Source organism: Pseudopipra pipra, chromosome 2 (genome assembly GCF_036250125.1).
Source record: "Pseudopipra pipra isolate bDixPip1 chromosome 2, bDixPip1.hap1, whole genome shotgun sequence".
Taxonomy (NCBI): domain Eukaryota; kingdom Metazoa; phylum Chordata; class Aves; order Passeriformes; family Pipridae; genus Pseudopipra; species Pseudopipra pipra.
Window position 1 is genome coordinate 55,981,542 of NC_087550.1, and position 16,940 is coordinate 55,998,481.

At 34.4% G+C, this 16,940-nt stretch overlaps 1 protein-coding gene across 6 annotated transcripts in view; it reads left to right on the forward strand.

Moving 5' to 3' along the window:
- Positions 1-16,940, forward strand: part of DIAPH3 (diaphanous related formin 3) — a 209,378-nt gene that overhangs the window by 51,547 nt on the left and 140,891 nt on the right. For all 6 annotated transcript variants that reach the window (XM_064645581.1, XM_064645582.1, XM_064645580.1 and 3 more), the window contains 6 exons: positions 607-723; positions 1,928-2,046; positions 2,183-2,247; positions 2,843-2,947; positions 5,211-5,546; positions 6,511-6,625. In XM_064645581.1, the coding sequence (XP_064501651.1) occupies positions 607-723; positions 1,928-2,046; positions 2,183-2,247; positions 2,843-2,947; positions 5,211-5,546; positions 6,511-6,625 (857 nt within the window). The remainder of the gene's footprint in view (positions 1-606; positions 724-1,927; positions 2,047-2,182; positions 2,248-2,842; positions 2,948-5,210; positions 5,547-6,510; positions 6,626-16,940) is intronic.

Genomic DNA, 16,940 nt, shown 5'->3' on the forward strand with positions numbered 1-16,940 from the left:
TGTTTAGTTTTTGGTCTCTCACTACAAGTTCATTGAAGGGCAAAAAAACTGGTGAAGGGTCTGGAGCACAAGTCTTAGGAGGAGCAGCTTAGGGAGCTGGAGGTGTTTAGCCTAGAAAAGGAAGCTCAGGGGAGACCTTGTCAATCTCAATGATTATTTGAAAGGAGGTTGCAGTGAGGCGGGGGTTGGCCTCCCAAGTAACAAGTGATTGGAGTGATTGGATGAGAGGAAAGGGCCTCAAATTGCACCTGGTGAGATTTAGATTGGATGTTAGGAAAAATTTCTCAGAGGTTGTCAAGCACTGGAACAGGGTACCCAGGGAAGCAGTGGAGTCTCCATCCCTGGAGGTCTTTAAAAGACATGTAGATGTGGCACAGTGGCCTGGCTGAATGGTGAACTTGGAGTCTTTGACTAACAGTTGGATTTGATGATCTTGGAGGTCTCTTCCAACCTAAATGATTCCATGAATTGAGCAAGAGAAACATGAAGAAAATAAAGCGTATAATAGATATTTTTCTGGTGTACTTTCTGTTTAAAGAAGTTACCATCGTCAACATTAGACTGAAATATTTTATTCTTTGTTCTTATTCTCCTTAACACTTTTACTGAAGTAAATGATGTTTACAACATGGTGTGGAATACAGTTAAGGACACTAGTGCTGAAGGATATTTTCTTTCTATTCTCCAGCATCTTTTGCTGATAAGAAATGATTATTTTATCCGGTATGTTTAATGCTGTGGTAAATGTTAATTATGGATTTTTTTATCCTTCAGTCATTAATAGAATATTTCTTCCATAAATTTAAGAATAAATAGGGTTTAGTCTTTCTGGATGGATTGCAATTTGTAAGTATTCCTTTGTGTACTCATGTTTAAAAGTATCAGCTTTGCAACTTTATATATAAATATAAATAGAAAACTGTTGAGATCTGAGCCTTACTGACTGCAAGTATAAGTGATCAGGAGAGATTTCTTAATCAGTTGTAAATTGTGGTAGTAACATTGTAATTTTGTGGTGTATTTGAGTCAAAGGACTAAATCAAGTATGCACAGAAGTTCACTTTAATCTAATGTATGCTTAATTTAGAGTAACTTTTGGGCTGGAATTGAGTATTTTCAGTAGACAAAGGTCAGTGTGAACATGTTTGTGTCTTCTGAAAAATTCATCAGATAAATTACAGGGAAACAGTTTATAAAACCTTAAGTGTTAGAAGCTGCCAAATACTTTTCTTCCAAAAATCTGCTTGTGTTGTTTTTGAGGAAGCACTGGAGGAACCAGGTATGAACTGAACAAGGAAGGAGAGCCATCTGCTTTCTGCACAGCATTCTGCATAACCTTGCATTTTGGGCAAGGTCTAGCACACATGTACTTTTAAAGGTTAAGGGTGCTTGCCTGCTATGGGTACATCTGTGCTAGACCTCTTCCACCTGAAAGGGTTTGAATTCACAGCTTGTGCGTTCTGGGCAAGTTACCCAGCTGTCATACCCCCTGGCATTTTAGAACAAGGTGTTTTTCATTCCTCGTACTGAAGCAGGGCTGCAATGCATTTATAGTTACAAAAGTCACAAAACTAGACAGAATCAAGCTGAAGGAAGAGCCTTCTCTTTGCTGAGAGGAAGCAGGAGGTAGTCTTTCCTTCCTCTAGAAGGGGGAGAGATACAGAGTTTATACTATAAGAATGATTTATCTTTAGGTCCACTGCTTTTTCAGGCTTTGTGTAAACTGTTCTTGTGTAATAAACTGCCAGATGTGTTTGTCCTTTGAGACTTTTGGGGTTTGCACCTACCTTTCTATGGAAATAATTCAGCCCAAAGCCCAAAACTTTTAAACTTACTGTTAAGCCCAGAACTTTTAAACTTATAGACAAGATTTTAAATATAGGTTGATAAATAAATATGCAGTAAAATAGCTCATCTCTGTCTTTAGTCCACAGTATTTCAAATTAATTGAAGAGTGTGTGTCACAGATAGTGTTACACCGAAATGGAACAGACCCAGACTTCACCTATCGTAAAAGATTAGATGTAAATTTCAGCCACTTACTAGGTAAGTACTGTGTTTGGAAATTATTACAGTATCATACTTCTTTTTATGTTCCAAAATCTAAGTTCAAATTATTTGTGTGATTAAGAATCTTATGTTCCCTGTATATGTTTAAATGTGTTTGTTGATTTTTTTCAAGATATTTGTGTAGATAAAGCAAGATTAGAAGAATGTGAAGAGAGGGCTTCTGAACTTTCCAGAAAAGTAAGTAATTTTTTTGTTATGTGATCATAAGGTAGACACAGGGGATTACTTAAGAGATTAATGACTGATGTAACTGAACATGGCATAGTTTTTAACTTCAAATTACTATTAGTTCTGTGTTAAAGTATAAATTTGGATGTTTCTTGTGGATTAGGAAGCAAAATGGTGTAAAGTAGCTAACCTTAATTGAGAATCTTTCTACCATTTATTTTAAGGTTTCATGTACAACTCTCCCAAAAAGTCAATTGAATACTTTATTTGAACAGTTATAAGTTTCTCTAACAAGAGAAAAAAAATGGACTTGTTTATATCTACAGACTTCGTATTACTGTACATCCATTTTTTTTAAGCTACTCTGTGTAATACCAACTTGCAATACATTACTACTTTATGGCATTTCATATAGTAAAGGTCTGTAGAGGTGATACAGATGGTGCTTCCACTCAGCAGACACATGAAAGTTAGAATAGAAGATGTGTTGTGTGTGTCCTTAGTATTGTTAACATGTGAGTTTTAGCAAGCACAAAAGGAAAACTTGAAATTTAAAGGAACTATGCGGAACTGACAATTTTATTTCTTTTTCTTTTTTCTTTAGTTTGAAAAAGATTTTGTAGTTCACCAGGAGACCCAGGCCCTACTGCAAAAAAAAGAAGAAAGAATCAATGAACTTGAGACAGAATTACAAGCTTTTAAATCACAGGTATAAAACAGTTTAAATGAATGTATGAAGTATTGTTTTTGAAAGGGACTTCATATTTCACGTTCTGCAGATATTGATAGTACAGCTGAGGGTTTTTTCAAAGAATCTTTGTTATCGATTATTATTGCATGTGAGTTTCCTTTATTTCTGTTTTATAAAAATAATTGTAATGTGACATTAATTAGCTGTGTGAGTTCCCAGATGATCCTTTTATGCCTGAGCTCTGTTAATTAACTAGTTTCTTATGTTTTATTTGGGTTTTGCTTTCAATGTCATATATTTCCAAAGTAATTAACCACATAGGGTAATAGGTCTTATGCTTTTAGATTAGCATTCTTCATTGTGATCTTTATCCCTCCACAGGAAATTGCTCATTATGCAGTTTGCTTTACTGAAGCCTTACCATGGATATCCAGCAGTGAAAGAAATAACTGTGGCTGGATAAGAACATTTCCTGATAATTTTTCAATTTTCAAGCATAAATTGATATTTGAAAATGTGATGAAGAGGAATAGTGCAGATTTTTGAGAATATTACTTGAGTTAGCTTGTAACTGCTTCAGCTCTTAAATCTGTCTAAGGAGACTTTGTGACCCGGTGACTTTTCCTGTGTCTTATTTCCTGGAATAAGAAGCACAGTCTAAAAATGGCTAAAGGAAGAGCATTAGGAAGACGTGCATATAGGTGGTTTTTTTATACTACTTTTTTTACTACATTTGAGGGATTTTTTTAATACTTATTAGCTTCTTTAATTTTCTTAGTGAGGAAAAGTAATTTAACTCTTCTTTGGTCTGTTTAAAAATGTCATTCGCATTTCTTGTCAAAACTAACTGTTAATGTCAAACATTTAAAACCAGCAATTACAGAAATTGTTGCATTCTGAAAAACCAAATGTAGTAAGAGTTGTATATCATTCATTAAGAAAGTATTTTTCTGTGTGCATCTTGAAAACAAATACTTTTTGTAAGCGAAATTGGTTTTCTCTCCTATTTTGCCTTTTCTGTTGTTCACTGTATTAAGTATAACTTTTTTTTAAATGCAGACAGAGAGCATAATGTATGATTTTGCTCACTAACTGTCATACCATGAATTATCCCACTGTCATTAATGGGATACATGAAAAGTTTTGTAAATATCAAGTAATTGATTACTGCAACTTAGTACTCTTAAATCTGTCTAAAGAGGAAACTTTGGCTTCCATATGGCATCAGTTGCTACTTAGCATGTCAACTTCCACCTCTAATGACTATTTTTCTCCTGGTATGATTCCTTTACTCTCTTCTTGCATTTGGTATGTGTTTATGTATTTCTTTCATTACCAGAACCTATCAGTTCAATGTCTACTTGTCAGTGGAAACAATGTTTTTATTCAGAAATTCAAAACAATGATACCTCTGTGCATGTGTTTATTTGTATTTATTGATATTCAGCTATTTCCTTTTAGAAATATTGAATCCTTTCCTTATTGTAGTTCCCTCAGTTTTTTAAAAATCAAAGGGACTGTTTGAGGTCATAGTTAGTTGAAAAAGTGATTGGTGCTATCAACAGTAGATAAATATTTCTTATTTATTCTTTTGCTGTTTTTATCAGATACCTGTTTATTGATGTTTGAAGGTCTGTGATAGAAGTTCTTCAAATAGTAGAAATAAATATTTTTTTAGACTTTTCAAGCCTATCTTGATGCAATATAGATGTCCTTACATACAGAATAAGAAGCTGGTGTGTAAGGCAGCTTTATTTTTTGGAAGGATTTTTTTTCATCATTGCTTTGTGTTTTTGGTTGTGTAGAATCAGAATGCTCGTATATTGGAAGATATCTGTTTTTCAACAGAATTACTTATCTCTTCAAATTCTGCTAATATGTCCTTATAATGTTTCTCTGTAATCTGTAGGATAAGTATGAACAATAGAGACTGGGATGTTACTTTTTTTAAATTTGATCTAAACTGTGGTAGTCTAGATAAAATCTCTTTAAGAAACTTATCAGACCCTTTTTTAAATCGTGGTCAGTGAAATGTGACAGATGGGATACAACATTTCAGTTTGTCACTTTTGGTGCATTCCCAGGTCTGCTTCAAATATTGAGACTTTGATTATGAAATCAAAAGCATATTGGTCTCATTGTCATTCATACTTGATTGTTCTATAAATGAAAAATGACACTGACTTTCAGCTGGCTTTCTGGATTTAATCTATAAACTATGATTGTTATAGAATTTTGTTGATAAAAACGTGAAACTGAGTAATAATATTTTTCTTATCAGTATGGCTCTGTGCCACCTGGTTTTCTGCCATCAACATGTGGAGATGCCTCTGTTGTTCCACTGGAAGGTGCAGGACGACATCAACTTCCACCACCTCCTCCTCCACCACTGCCTTCTAATGGAGCAATTCCACCACCACCGCCACCCCCTCCTCCTCCACCACTTCTGAGTGGCTCAGGAGCTCCTCTGGCTTTTGGTGGTGCTCCTCCACCACCACCTCTACCAGGCCTGCCTGGAATACAGTGGTCCCCACCTTCCTGTGCTTTGCCGTTCGGAATGAAGCCTAAAAAAGAATTTAGACCTGAGGTTACCATGAAAAGACTCAACTGGTCCAAGGTAGTATTGATTAATGGCAAATACTGGATGTAAAATCTGACATTGAACTTAGGGTAAATAGATTATCAGGAGTAAGACTAGATAAGCAATCAATACATTAGTTAAAATTATGTAATATATGAATACTTTCTTGCCTCTGTTTTTTTATTATTTTCTGAAAACTGTATTTCATTGGTTCATCTGGGCAAGTATCTGTTGACTTTATGAGATGCCTGGAAAAGTCAGTTCTACAGTTCTAGATCAACCTTGATGCCTGCATGCTTCCAGGGTCCTAGTATGCCTTGTATTTTAGCAGACTCTTTATGTTGGATCAGTCACTGCACTGTACTGATAGCTATAGTTCCCAAACAAGTGTCTTGTATCTATCCAGCCTGGACTGTGGAAAGAAGCAATGCAGGTCTCTCAATTTGTCCTTAGTGTAAAGGTACATATGTAAATTTAATGGCTGACAAAATATAGAGTCAGTTTGTGGGTTTTTTTTCTTCTCCATTGTGACAGGATCAAGTATACCAGGGCTATCAATCTACTGAGTTTGAAAACTATAATTATTTAGACCAAAATAAATCAATAAAGAGATTTTCATAGTTTTATGATGTAATCAAAGCTACATTCTAAAAAGTAAGGTACTTAATATTTAATTAAACAAGCTGTGTTCAGAGGCTCTTTAAAGTTTTACCCAAGTTTTAAATCTAGACCAAAAGTAATTTGCTACATTTAGACCTTGGATAACAGAGTATGTTGTCTGCATTTTTAGAATCAGTTTGTCCAAAAACACTTATTGTAAGCATTATTATTTTCAAGAAGAAATATATTGACAACTCCAGAGATGAGTTGTATACCAAAAATTCACATGTTTTACAGAGCTCTTAAGTATTTAATTTGCTTTAGACTCTACAGAGCATAGTATCTGCATAGTATCAAAATAATTTAATTAATAAAATTTTGGTTTGTCTGTTGCTGGTAGATCAGGCCTCAGGAGATGACAGAATCCTGTTTTTGGGTTAAGGCAGAAGAGGACAAGTATGAGAATGCTGCCATGCTTTGCAAATTGGAACTTACATTTTCTTGTCAAAAAAGGGGTAAGTAGTTGATGGTAATTTTCAGCCTTTGGATAGATCTTTAAAATTCTTGGGCCTTAAATAAATATATGAGAAAACTTTAGAATATAACATTAATGTTCTTGTTTTTAAGTGGAATGTGTGAAGAAAAAGTTTGTAAATCCAAGACTGCTTAAAGGAGTAATATTTAACTATTTTACTTAAAGGATGGCAAAAATTGTGTTACTGTTTTGCCAGGGGACGAGGAGCAGCACAAGAGACACAGACACCAACTTTAAAGAACAGGTGTATAAACTTACTATAGTGCCAAACAGCAAAGCATTACAAAAGAAGCAAAGAATTACAAAATGATTAGCATCCCCCTAATCATTACTGCAAAGAGTGTCTATAGTGATTAAAAAAGATACATCCCCAGTTACCCTTTAGTACATTACCGTAATCAGTATCCAGACCCACACATCAGCTGGAGAGCCCCTGATCTCAGTGAAGGGCGGGAGAACCACTTCTGATAACTGGGAAATCCTACTCAGTGCTTAGTGAGGCTTCCATCTTTGCTGCAAAAGGGGTCCAGCTTTTATATTGTTAAGCAAACAAGCTTACATCACTACTTAGTGAAGAAAACATCTGTCTCTCTTCTCTCCTCGCTTTTCACCCAAAGCCTGGCCAGGGCTCAGAGGAAAATCAAGGGAGTCAGTTTAGACCATTTACTGTTGAACAGTGCCAGCCATGTACTTCCATGGCCTTGACCAGTTTCTAAATACGGAAAGATAGATACATTTCTATCTTATTAATGAACAGATACAAATGTTCACTAATGAGCAGATACCAATATGTCTTACTAACAAGCATACATGTTTACACAGGTGTAGTGTTATCATATTACATATTTTACTAATGATTATACTAAACTTTGCTGAATAATTTAGCTTATACCATGGCTAAGTATAACATTAGGTTGGAAGGTTTATCTAGAGGTCAACTCTGGCTCAGGGCCTGTTGTTCAGGCCTTAGCACTTCAGTGACCTAAAGGAGCACCTCACCAAAAAACCCCCAAGAAATGCTCTCAGATAATACAGACTTTTATTTAGTCACATTTGAAAAAAATATTTATAAAATTTTGTCAGAATACTTTCATAAAGTACTGTAATCTAATCTAGAGACCAGAAGATGATGTGTTTACCCTCAGAATGCATGTTATAATTGGTGTGTTTTGGTTCCATGAAGGAGAGTATTTTAGTGAAATTTTTACTTTCTGATAAACCTGTATCAACATAGATTTCCTTTGATACTTGCTTAGCTTCTTCAGCTTTTAAAGCATTGTGGAGGAACAAAATATTTGAAAATATTCCTAGCTTTAAACCTTTTCTCCCTTCCTAGTTGTAGGTTGTCTCAGTAATAATGTAGGTTATTCTGTCCCATATATAAAATGCCTATATTTCTACTGTTATTTCTTGACACAATTTTTTCTTCCTTCTGTTTTGAAAATTGAGACTTAGTACTATGGGGCAACCAAAGGGCTGCAGTGATTAATTTCTTTGGAAATTGAGATGGCGTCATTGTATTTTTAGTGTTTTTAAAAAAAAATTACTTTGGTATTTTTATTAGTACAGTGCATGACATTTTCAAATTTCTTCTTTTTGGGGTATGTTCTGGTTTGTATTCTTTTGCCATAACCAAGAACTTTATTCTGCTCTTGTCAAAGCAGGCTTTTTATGCTCTTGCATTATTTCTACTGATTTTAAGTATTATAGTTTGTTAATGTTGATATTTAATAATACTAAGAATATTGTACAAAGATAAAAAGGCAAGAAAACCTCACAGACCATAGACATGTCTGCTTGAATCTATTAAAGTAAGTCCTTTATAATGTTAGGAGAATTCCCAAGAATGTTCCCTGAATTAATAGGTTGGAAGGTTTAAAAGCCACTGGGGGAAATAGTTTCTTGTGTGTAATTAAACAGTAAAATTTGGGAGACAAGATGACGTTCAGGCCAAACATGTTAATGGCTCGGAAGAGGATTGTGAGTCTCCACAGACAGCAATAACATTAGAGTTAACGAGATTAACATCCCTCAAAATTTAACTGAACGGACTGAATACATTGTTTTGACAAAACCTAATATAACAGAGTTATTGCATCTACAGTTGCAAAGTCAGTGAGGTACACTTTTATACCAAATGTGTGTGTGTGGGGGTTATTTAAGGATGTAGTCTGCAGGGACACATTTATTTCCTTTTTTACAAGTGAGGCTTACTGCTTAATCTTTTACATTTTTAAGTTTTGAAATCTCTTTCGTCTCACATGGGTGATAAAAGTGTACCATCATATTACTTCTTCAAAGAAAGTGGAGACACTAAAGATTTTATTTAGAACAACAAGTAGGTGTCTAAGGGGCAACATGGAACTAAATTTCGTCTTTGTTCATGTGAGTGGTTTACAGAACTTTACATGAATACTTAAGCACATTAGTAGACAAGACCAGGTATATCTGTATCTCTTGTTGACAACTCGAATTCTAGTAAAGAGGTCGGCAAAATAACTGCTTTTGTTCTCATGACCATGGAGAGAGGGGATGCTTTTTTGTAACTTATACGTAACTTACTGTTTATAAAACTTACCAAAGAAATTAGAGACATCCCGTTTCCTTCACAGTCTTGAAGAGACTTAATACCAGGCTTTCTAAAGTAGAATCAGCAAGCTATTCACTGTACTCAAATTGGGAACAGTCCTTGAATGTTTCTAAAGCTTTGTCTCTAAACCCAGAAAGATGAGAAATTGAAAATGATTCTGTAGTCAAATGATGACATGCAATGAATGAGCTGGTTCTACCCTGCTGAAGGGTCTGCTTATGCACTCTTTTCACTGAAATCTTTGCATAAGAAGAGGTATCTAGTTGTGGAAGCAGGGACCAGAATGTTCAATAATGCTTTAAGTGAATTTTATTCTCATTAAGAATAATCATATTGAAGTACTTAAATGTTCGGTTGTGACATTTTGCTAGCTAATGTGCCTAAAGTATTTCAGTGTTGATCTAGAAAAGTAAGTCTCATGCCTATGTAAATAGCCCATTGAGGAAATTCTGCTAGAAAAAGGAATACAGAACAGTATAGAATAGAGTTGAAGCTGTAGCAGATGTTTATATAGGAATTATAAATTATATTGATTCTGAAGGGGCATTGAAACAATTGAAAAACTGAGATGTTATGGAGGTACGAAAGAAATACTACTGCAATAATTAAAAAGTAAAAAGTTCAAGACAATATTGCAAGAAACAAGTTAGCATTACAAATGTGGAAGTATGAAGAAAATGAGAAAACTCATTAAATTTTTTTAGATAAATGTAAATGGGATGTTCTTCACAAACTCTTTTTGAATCCATGAATTTCTTGCAAAGGATCCTCTAGCTAATATTGAAATGTACATTTAATTTTTTGAAAAAGAAATTAGCTAAGGAGTTGATGAGACCACTTGGAGACAACTTTAAAAGTTCAGCAGGTTCAAAGAACATTAGAAAAATTCCAGGGTAAAAGGTCCGAAAGAAATAGGAAAGGATATATTTGTAGGAAAGAGCTTTCTTTTTTGGGAAGTGAGGAGAATGGATTATACAAAGTGGTAAGGCTGGCATAGTGTGTTTTCAAGTGACATCTCTTATTGCAGCTTGTGGTTCTTAATCATGGATATGAGTGCCTGGTTACTTGGAGTAGCTTCAAGCTACTATGTTTAAGACTTACAGTACTGAAAAAAGGTAAATTTTAATATGCAATTGCTTGGTCTTGTCACCTTATAAAACAGAGAAAAGTAATGAAACGTCTATAATAAATATTCTTGGTTTGTGGAGATACTTTGAAGAGTACTGGTATGGAGAAGATCATAGCAGTAAGTTACTGAAGTCTCTGAATAAATGTAATTAATGTAGTGAGACTCTAGTAGTTAAGCATAATGTTGGATGTGTCTTCAGGATAACTCAAGAGAGAACCAGCTACATGTTTGCTTACAGTAATCCTCTGGGTGCTTGAAGAGTTTTGCCAAGGTGATTCCCATACTTGGGAGGTAGTATAGAGAAAGCAAGAAAACAACTTCTAACCAAAAAGAAATCTTTGGAAGCATTTCAATCCAAAATGACAATTTGTCTCATGTATGTAAAATATAAGAAAGGTAGTAGTTTTATGAAATGTGTGCTTTATAATTATTGTGTTGCATTTATAAATGTCCTATTAATAAATTGATTTGACTCGATCCAATGACTCTTATGTTTAAAGTGTTAAAGTCCAAATGAGGATTAGAAATTGCACATCAAATATACAAGAAAGCACTTGTAAATTCTTAATTATTTTTAGCAGTATGTAGATAACTACGCTTAGTGGGAGATGGCATAAAATATTAGAAATTTACTCTTTTAGATATTGAAGGGAACTGATCTGGAAAACTTGAGAGAGAAAGATCACATGATCTCTCTGTATTTTTTTTTTTTTATCAACTAGGACAGATTTTCATCCTAATCTTATTGGAGATGGCAGTGTCTGATCCCATCACACCAGAGCTCCTGCCAGACTTGATTATTTAGAAATAAAGCTCTTCTGTGGGAGTACTATCTCTGTTGGCACTTGTCTTGAAAAGGTCAATATAGTTCTAATTTTTTTCTTTTTTTTCCCCCCTGTATACTCTAAGAAAAATCATCAAGGCCTAAGCTACTGTAGTGCCAACTAAGTCTCAAATATTTTAAACCAGAAAAGAGAGTAAATGCTAGCAAGAAGCTCAAATTAACAATAGAAATCACTTTAGTGCTGTATTTGACCTGGCACAATCTATCTAGCCAAAAGCAGGAGAACTTGCAGTCATCCACCTGAGGATTAGGTGGAGCCCAGTATCCTCATACTTTCCTCCTCTGGAGGAGGGTTTATCAGCAGTAGTTCCAAACAGTACTCCTTGTAGAATCTTATTATTACAAAGCTGTCAGACTGCCAACAATATATTTGAATAACTTCTGCTATAATAGAGCACCAAGTAACCTGAATTACCTTTTAATGGAACTGTGTGCAAGTAGAAGTAAAGCCTGCTATGTGTTTTAAGTTTGGCTGCCTTGCAGTATCACCCGAACTACCCCTGAAAGAAAATAATTCAAAAACATTTGTCCATATAAAATGAAAAAAGAAAAAAAAGTTTCTTTCTGAAGATAGTAGGAATAAGTTTTGACCATTTGCAAGAAACAGCAACCAAGTGGTATCTTGCAACTTCAGTCCATCATCTTTGCATGGAGGGAATGGGTGGTATATTTAGTGTTGCAATAGTAGTAACTATATTAGTTGTTTCTGTTCTCTGCAAATAGAATATCTGCTCTTATCCTTTTTAGATATTTGTATCAAATCATATTTGTCATGTAGAGAATGATACATAAGAATCAGTCATTGACTATACTTCTGTTGTGCATTGAGCTTGGCTGGCTGCCAGATGGCCATCCAACTGCTCTTTGACAAAATAGAAAAGTTTGTGTGTTGAATTAAAACAGGGAGATCACTTACAAATTATTGTCATGGCTAAAAAGACCCAGTTTAGGGAAAATTAATTGAACGTACCTAATTTATTTTTTCTAATGTCCTATCATGGATAGGAGAAACCTTCAGTTGTTCAGACTGTTAAATGTATTTGAAGAAGTAGAATGTGAGTAACTCCTAGAACCTGACTTTCATCTCCAGATAAAATGTGTGGCAAACAAAAAATGGAAAACCCAAAGAGGACATTAGCATGCCAGTGGTTAAAATAGTCTGACGATAGCATTTGTTTTGTAGTTTGATTCTTTTTGAAGCTAAAAACTGTGGTATCTTTTCCCCTTTAGTCTGCTTCTTTGACAATTTCCTAGGATGAAATCTCCCATGACTTAATTGTTAATTATGAATTATTGAATGACTGTGACATCAGTGCCCTAATCTATGTCAGAATCATCAGTAAATCAGATCATTCTTCTGATAGGACTGTAGGAGAGAGGCAGTCTATCAGGAGATGTTGTAAATAGTATTAGAAAAACTTCTGTTACCAGATAGGGTACTTTGATTTTTTTTTCAGCTAGGAAATAGTTGTCAGATAGTGAAAGGATATTATTGAAGAGTTTGTTACAGGACGTATAAGCATCTACCTAAGCAGAATATTATGATACCTTAAGTTTAATTTATTTTAACTTTATTTTTTTCTTTATGACAGAGTTGCAGTATATGCTATTATTAGGTGACTGTTTCTCACCTTCTACACACAGACTATTGTTTCCTGTCAGCTCCAAAACAGATTGAGTGAAGTGCCTGGACAGAATAGTTCTTTTAGTTCACCTTTACCTTTTTCTTTCAAACACCTAATTCCTTTCTTTTTTTTTTTTTTTTTTGTTAATCGCTGATATCTACACCAAATGCAATATCAGTCTGCAGTGATTTCATGTTTGATGAAAATATGACAGTATATTCAGGCTAACAAAAGCACTGTGCTCCCATATCTCAACACTGGTAGAGAAAGCCTTTGAAGGCTTTATGTCTTAGAAGCAATGAGTATTCCCTTATTGATATCTACTAGAGAATGTTTTCACAGTGTGAATAACTAAAATTTTAGAGGAGATGGATATTATTTTCATGTATTGAGACACTAAAAAAAGTCTGGTCAGTTTCATAAGTCCTCAACCATAAACACCAATGGAATAGAAAAGCAGGTTTGGAACTTAAAATGCAAGTTAAAAAAGGTCATCACAGTGCCCTTGCTCAGTCTAATAATTTTGTTTATTTAATGGAAAATACTCATTTTAAGAGCTTAAATATGTTTGTCCTTATACTAGCAAGGATCCTGCACTAATTAATTTGCTAGCATTTGTATCACACGGGAGGTATAAAACTATACACCTGCTACAAACCTATTTTCATGGGGTTATACCTCCTTTGTAGTTCTGCTGTGTTTATGCACTAAGTGCTTTTGATGAATTTCTAATCTAACATTGCAAGCATTTATATCTGACTAAAGGTAACACTATGTTTGAGTGTAATAAAATCTTCATTACAACACTGCTTTTATTGTAGCCTTTTTTTATTTTGAGCCGAGAAAAATAATTTGCTTGCAAGAAATGTTTCACAAACCTTCTTTGGCAAACCTTCAAAGTCACTGTTGATGAAAATTATTAGCATTTAAATTTCCATAAGCACTAGTTTTCATCCTCTAAAAAATCTACCATTTAGTTTTTCACTGAATGGCATGTTTCAGAGAAAATTCATTTCAAGGACAATTCATTTGTGAAAAACAAACAAAAAAAATCAAGAAGATTATATGTTAATGGAGCAGTGATGTCCAATTAGGCAGCTGTTAGACAGTACTTGGGTAGGCACTGGTATGCCATGCAGACTTTAGCAGTGTATTTGGCAGAGTCTTGGGTTCTGTTTACAATTGATCTAGTTCAGCTGGAACAATATTTTAGTTTATTCATATGCAAAAAGTGGTTAGACATTTTCTTTCCTTACTCATTAAGATTGTATACTCTTCTTTACCAACTAACTTCATGTAAATATGACCTGGCCTTATCTAATACACAATTTATTTCTGTAAGTAAAGTAGGGTCATATTTAAAAAACAGTAAGTTGAGTACTTCATGTGAACGATTGTGAAACAGACTTCCATTGTGGGCTGCTGTTTTCCTCTGTGTGATCTCAATGCAATGAATTTCTCATACATTTTCTTCATTCTAAATAGATTTTTCTAGTCTCTAAATGTCTTGCCTTGGTAGTTTCCTAATAGATGTTTTTAACAGGGCTCTTTCAATATGTTTTATAAAACAAGCATCCCCATGGAGGACATGCATATTGTGAAAGTCTTGTAGATGGGGTCCTCCCCCATTAAGAGCAATCAGGTTCTGAAGGTTATGTAATAATTGAGAGAATTTAATTGATCTGAAATTGTAGGATTTTTTGAGGAGGTTAAATCAGAGCTTTAACAAAATTTTCTTTTTTACATAGGATATAATTCTGAAAACTTACCTAGTAGGGCAGGATGTATTTGCAGTCTTGTTGTTGCCTGGCACAATAGTTAAATATTTACAGTGAAATGGTAGTTATGTTTTCAGATACATTCTTCTTGTGCATCAGTTTGTTGCTTTCAATGTCATTTAAATTTAAGAGAATTAAAGCACTGGACAGCATATCCCGTAGCTTTTAACAACTTTGTATTTGTCTTTTATGGCTATGCGGCCCCACTTTTCCTATTTTTACAAGTTAGTGGGGCTCTACTTTTCTTTTTAACTCACGAGGTAGTTCTTCTACAACCTCACTCACCTCTATCATCACCTGAGTAATGAAACTTAGAAATTTTATCTGCTCTATTACTCAGCTTAACAGTTGTAAAGACTAAATGTTTCCTGCTGTGCAGTCTGACTTGTCCTTTGATATAGAAATGCCTTTTTCCAAAATTGTAAATGCATATGTATAGCTGGCAAGGGTAACAAGCTAGAAAGAGACTACTTAGGGTGACTGCTTATCTTTGCAGTTCTTAGACTATGTGGTGTAATGCCTTGTGGCATTTAAAATTTGACTGCAATGTAATTGATATCTGTGAAGCAGAATTTTGGAGTTTGTTGCTGGCATTTCAGTGTAAGATCTTGAGAAGTATTGGGTCATCTATTCGAAAAAGTGGGAAGATAGAAAAAGCAAGTCAGTGCTCAGCAAGATTGTTTGAATGAAAACTGCTGCCAAAGCTGACAAAATGGAAGGTAGATATGGAGCTGGATTGCATGAAGAGAGACTGCGATCCAAGGCACAGTTGCATATTGCAGGAAAAATCTTGGTAGATAATGCTGGTGTGAAAAGAAACAAACGTGGATAGATGTAGCTAAAACCAAACCAGGCTAGATCATCTTAGCTGCAAAAAGTCAAAAGAGAAAGTTTATTTTCAGTACTAATCTGGTAGTATGAATTGCTCTTTTATTGCTCTGTAGAAGAGAAACAGTAGTGATAAATGGAGGACTGTACTTGATCAAACCTGAAAAAGGGGATGATAGAATCCATTTGCTGCTACCAGTTGACTCTCAGAATGCACCTCTTAGTCTTCCATATTCAGCAGAATAATGGGAGAGGTAGTGAGCAAGTGGGGATAAATGGCCAGATAAGCTGAGCTGTGCAGGTGCATTCTTTATAATAAATAAAAAGAATTTCAACCACTTGAACAAAAATAGGTTTTTGAGAACAGGATACTCATATGCACTGGAAGTAAACAGTTCTGATCTTCAGGTTACTGTTGCTGAGAACCTGGGAGTACAGACCAAAACTCAAAGTATGAAGCATATTTGTGACTAAATAAAAGCCTTCCTGAAAGTACAGTGGCAAAAATAAGTCAGTATGAAAAGAGTTAGAGAAATTAAGCACAAAGCGTTTCTTGTGTCAAGGAGCTAATGTCCCTCTGATTTGTCAAGAAAATAACATGATTCATTTTGCTAGAACTCATGCCTACCTTTAGGGTGAAATGGAAATTATATTATGTTTAATTTTCTTAAAAATAATAACAAAAAATTGCTTAATTCATACCACTCTTAGTGTTTGTTCTGGACTGTCTATACAGCTCTTGGTACTTAGGAGACTCCAGTCTGTGAAGCTAAGGCTTATTCTTTGATCAGCAGTTGGATTTCTTTGTTTACTCAGGGAAATATTTCAGTCTTTGGGGGGGGAAGTTATGTAGATTTAATCAAATTATGATTCTGCTGCAAGAACCACATTTACAGATAATGATATTCAAGTCTAATAGAATAAATACTTTGTTACTGTTTACTAGTAGAACTACTAAATAATTTTTATGCGTATGAGATTAGACTAATTCCTCAAAAGTCAGCAAGGTCTAGTGACAAGGTAGTCAACTATTATGCATATGTGAATGTAACAGGAAGAGAGGGATAAAATCTTATTCTACAGCACTTAGAGATGTTAATTTATCAATATAGAAAAGATTCAAACTGATTCAAAGCAGACTTATTTTTTGCTTTTTGTCTTTATCCAACATTTAAAATTTTGTGGCTAATACAAAGATATGTGACCAGATAGTAAAAAAATACTATTATTACTGTTATTGTATGATAAATTATATTTTTCTCCATAAAAGATGTGTGAAATAACCAAATCTGCATACTAAACTGATTATGCAGAATCCCTATTATAGAATCTACATCATCTTCAGTCTCACAGAACTATAGCACAGACTTGGAAGAGCAGGAAATCAAGCAGCTTTAATTATAGAAGTTTTGTTTGCATGAATTGCTGAAGGAATGAGATGATTTCTGGACAGAGGTTTAAATGCATGCTAATGAGAAAGTCTTTTAATATTTAGCCTAAA